The 3844-nt window shown below is 50.4% G+C and overlaps 1 protein-coding gene across 1 annotated transcript; it reads right to left on the minus strand.

The window, feature by feature from the left end:
* Nucleotides 1–604: 604 nt before the first annotated feature.
* Nucleotides 605–2726, minus strand: ABT1 (activator of basal transcription 1). Its single transcript, XM_012638598.1, has 3 exons — nt 2445–2726; nt 1594–1790; nt 605–1439 (listed from the first exon to the last, which is right to left on the minus strand). Exons 1-3 carry the CDS (start codon nt 2692–2694, stop codon nt 1059–1061), a joined length of 828 nt encoding a protein of 275 aa, XP_012494052.1. The 5' UTR covers nt 2695–2726; the 3' UTR covers nt 605–1058.
* Nucleotides 2727–3844: the final 1118 nt, after the last annotated feature.

Here is a 3844-nt window from a genome sequence, read left to right on the forward strand (position 1 = left end):
ACAATGGTTCCAACCCAACACTCCATTCATGAAGCACTGTCTGCAATTGTAGGAACACACTAGGCTCCTTCAGGATTCTGCTGTCATTCTCCCAGTTCACATTCCAGGAATGACCTGGAAACCTTGGTAAAGTCTGACCCATTTCTAAAGACTGTGATCATGTATCAGGTTCACCATGAGAACACTCCATGTCCTGCTACAGTCCCCACTCCACCTCTTATATGCACGTATCATGATGCCTATCTCTCTTATTCTAGTGGCCCATAGACTCTTAACGCCAAGGGCCACATGTTATTACCCACTGACACTGTTTCCTCACACAGTGGCTTAGTAAATGCTGAATTAGATAACTGATTGATAAACTGGGCTAATAAATAGACAGAAATTAAATAGGAAAAAAACTCCAGGTTAAATGGGGAACTCTAAGACCAGGAGATGGAATGAAGGTGAATGGAACAAAAGGAAATAAAAGTTAAAATGGCCCAATGACCCCTAACCATGAAACTAAAACAGTATATATGTATCTTCTTTTTTATAAATGTGTATTTTCTTATAAAATACATATTTTCTTTTCAATAAATACATTTGGAAAGTGGTTCCCAACCCAGTTCCACCCTGTTAATTCCTATACCTGTTAACTTTTTCTAAATAAAAAGGATGCTGCTGCTGCTGCCCTTTCCCGTAGTTGCTAAATAGAACAAGATTGCCTAGGCAAGGCATTATCACTCTAGTTGCAAATAAGGCCCCTCCTGGAGTCAGAAGTGGGATTTTTAGGGGGCCCCACTGGGCTGGAGGCAAGCAGCCAAAAGTCAAACAAAACAAAACAGACATCTTCAATAGTCATAATCGTGCTAGTATGAATTAGGTGACTCAGTCAAGCATATAGAGGAGTTAGGCACGGGGAGAGAGGAAGCCCACAAAACCTCCATGTCTGAGCCTTCACCAGAGACTCTTGATCTGAGTAACACAATAAAATTATGTGCCTGGGTAGTCATTATCACTCTGAGGTAGACAGGAAGCAGGGCAGGGCCAGGAGACAAAAGGGGCTTCCCTGCTCCTCAGGAGTCTCTGACCAGGGAGGGTCGCTCCATACTCTCTGAGGGTGGTGGAGCTCCAAAGATCCTGGCAAGGAGCCCTCGGTTCGAGCGGGCCTGGTCCTGGGCAGTAGCCAGGCGAGCCCGTTCACGTCCCCCTGGCCGGGCTGCTTTCCGGGCCCTCAGCTCCTGTTCAGTAGGACGCTGGGCAAATGCCCAGGAGCCATCCGGGCGGGCAGGATCCCCATCAGCAGCAAGGAAACGTTGTCCCTTCTCCACACTTCGAAGATAGAAGTCAGTTTCACGCTTGGCCTGAGCAACCTCGGCTCGAAGGCGCTGCCGGCGCACCTGGCGCTCAAAAGCAAGGTGCTCACTGAGGTGGGACCAGGTGAAACGGTGCAAATACTGCGGGCAGGAAGACAAGAAAAGATCAGAACAGGGCAGATCGGAGACAAAGAGAAGGCGAGGGGCAGGGTCAACAAGAGGCTATGGTGGTGCTTGGGCCAGGGTTGGAGAGCAGGGAAGACGAGAGGTGAGTCAGGGAGACCTATCTCCTCACCTTAAGGTTCCATAAGTCATAACGAAAGGGGCTGCGCCTGCGGGCACCCATAGGCGTATTGTGTAGACTGGACGCCACGCGCTTGGCCACGCGCTTGTCACGGAACTCCACCCAGCCCTCGGTGTAGTCCTTGCTGTAGGACCGCTTTTTTCCTCCTGTGGCCGCTGCTGCCTTCTTCTTGCGTCTCACGAACCGGTCTGTGCACCAAAAACAGAGCCACAGTCAAGGAGGCCAACGCAACACCCACAAGAACAAATCTCCCACTAGCCACACCATTCTATAAAACTGCTGGTTGGGGTCCCACCTCAGTCTTTGCCCGGAAGTGAGAGAACTGTGAGATGCACCCTTTCCTTTGTCTAAATCCTTTCCTCAAATCTCAACTCCTTAATGTGGCCTGCCCTGAACACTATTTAAAATCTGCACAAGCCCCCAACCCCAATTAGTGCCTGCAAGGGGCTGGGATGATCAAATACTGTTTATTGACCTGGGCCGCGATGCCAAAGGGATGTGCTTAGTTTTGTAGAAAGGCCGCTGAGACTTTTACTCAGGTTGTACCCATTTAACAAACAGTAAACGGGTACGAAAAGAGAGGTGGACAAAGCGGGGATTAAAACGCAAACGGTAACAATCCGACAACTAACGCACCGTCAGACATACTGCGCTACCCACCCGCCCCAGCTTCCTCACAGACCAACTTAACAGCCCGTCGTCCAAACGACCCCTCCCCCTCCCCGGAAACGCTACCAGCTTGCGCCTCAGCCCAGCGCAGCCCAGGCAACAGGATATGAATGCGCGCCCACCGGTCAGTAACACCACCTTCCTCCCTTCACCGTCAGGGCCTGCGTACTTACCCTCAGCCTGAAAAAAAACGCGTCCAACCTCACCGTAGGCGCTGAGAAGGTTGCGGACGTGCAGGGGCCGGAAGCGCGGCGGGATATGTCCCAAGTACACAATACCCGGAACTACCCGCTTCTTGCTGCCACGAGCTGCTTCTTCGGATTCCTCGGATTCCTCCTGCTCTTCTTCCTCCTCTAGTTTCTGGTCTGTCTCCTCCAGCGGCTCTTGCTCCGTAGTTGCCTTCTCGGACTCCTCTGCCTCCATGCTGGCTGATAACAGGGAACACGACTGCCGTAAAGCGCGGTGCCGACTGTCGCTTACCGTGTGCGACGGCCTGAGGAGAAGGGGCGCGGCTGAGGCAGTGAAGACGGATGCAAGGAAAGGATTGAGCGATGCAGGCGGGTCCAAGAGAAGACGGAGTGGAGAGGGCGGAAGTCGGGGGTCAGGTCAAAAGTGAGGTTTAGAGAGTGGGAGCGGGGTGCAAAGCTCGGGTTAGCCAAACATTACTCCCGAGCTGGAGAGGCAGAGCCGGAAGAGACAGGTCCTCCGTGTATAACCTACCTGGTAGAACGTCTTGTTGAGGCGCTAAAAAGGCGGGTCGAGGCCGGCTCTTCCGGGAATTCTGCAGAACAATTTTGGGGGAGAGTCTATGTGTTCTAGCGATTAACATAGCATTCTTCTTGAGAGACCTGGGTGCGACTCCGGCTGAGGGATGACTCACCTTTTAAAGTTTAAAACTTAAAAAATTTCATTTCTTAATGCAATTAAGTTTTGAAGTTTTAATTATTTTTGGAAATTGAACTTAAATATTTTAGAATTTAACTTTTGAAAATTTAGTTTGACTTTGCAAATTTAATTTTGAAAATTTAATTAGATTTAATTTTTGAAAATGTAAGTTGTGAACTTTTAGGTTAATATTTTAAATTTGATTTTGTGAATGACTAAAAATTTAAATGACTATTTTATTTAAAGAACTTATTTGGGGCCTGTTATACGTGTGTATTGACATATTATCCAGATGTATACTGATATTGCAAATACATGTTGTCAGATGCATACATGACCCCCAACTCAGGCTCTCCCCGGGCGGTGCGGTTAGTTCTGCTCTCTCTGGGCCTGTCATCACGGATTTCCCCTCAGATCACAAACCTGCTTTTCCCCCTATGCCCTATGCCCTGTGCAACCGCATAACAGATTAAGCCGCAGCGGTCCCGCCCCCTCCCGGCTGCCGGGCGGACATCCCTACACCAAGCACGGGGCCCCTTTCCTGGAGCTGACGCTCCGCCTTGGCCCGGTTCTGGTCACCCGAGAACGTGCCCACCAGGGGGCGCCATCTGCGCCCTTGAGGAGCCTCAGTTCCTCTGACCCATATCGGCCGCGTGTCAGCCTGCAAAGGCCGCACCTGGGAACCGCG

This window comes from Propithecus coquereli, unplaced genomic scaffold (assembly GCF_000956105.1).
Source record: "Propithecus coquereli isolate 6110/MARCELLA unplaced genomic scaffold, Pcoq_1.0 Scaffold131, whole genome shotgun sequence".
Lineage (NCBI taxonomy): Eukaryota > Metazoa > Chordata > Mammalia > Primates > Indriidae > Propithecus > Propithecus coquereli.

Bases quoted from the DNA above. Each gene is read 5' to 3' on its own strand.
- ABT1 (XM_012638598.1), bottom strand. From the start codon at position 2,694: ATGGAGGCAGAGGAGTCCGAGAAGGCAACTACGGAGCAAGAGCCGCTG. The intron at 1,791-2,444 runs GTAAGTACGCAG...TTTGGTGCACAG, and splicing joins CGTTTTTTTTCAGGCTGAGG to ACCGGTTCGTGAGACGCAAG. The intron at 1,440-1,593 runs GTGAGGAGATAG...TCCTGCCCGCAG, and splicing joins ATGACTTATGGAACCTTAAG to TATTTGCACCGTTTCACCTG.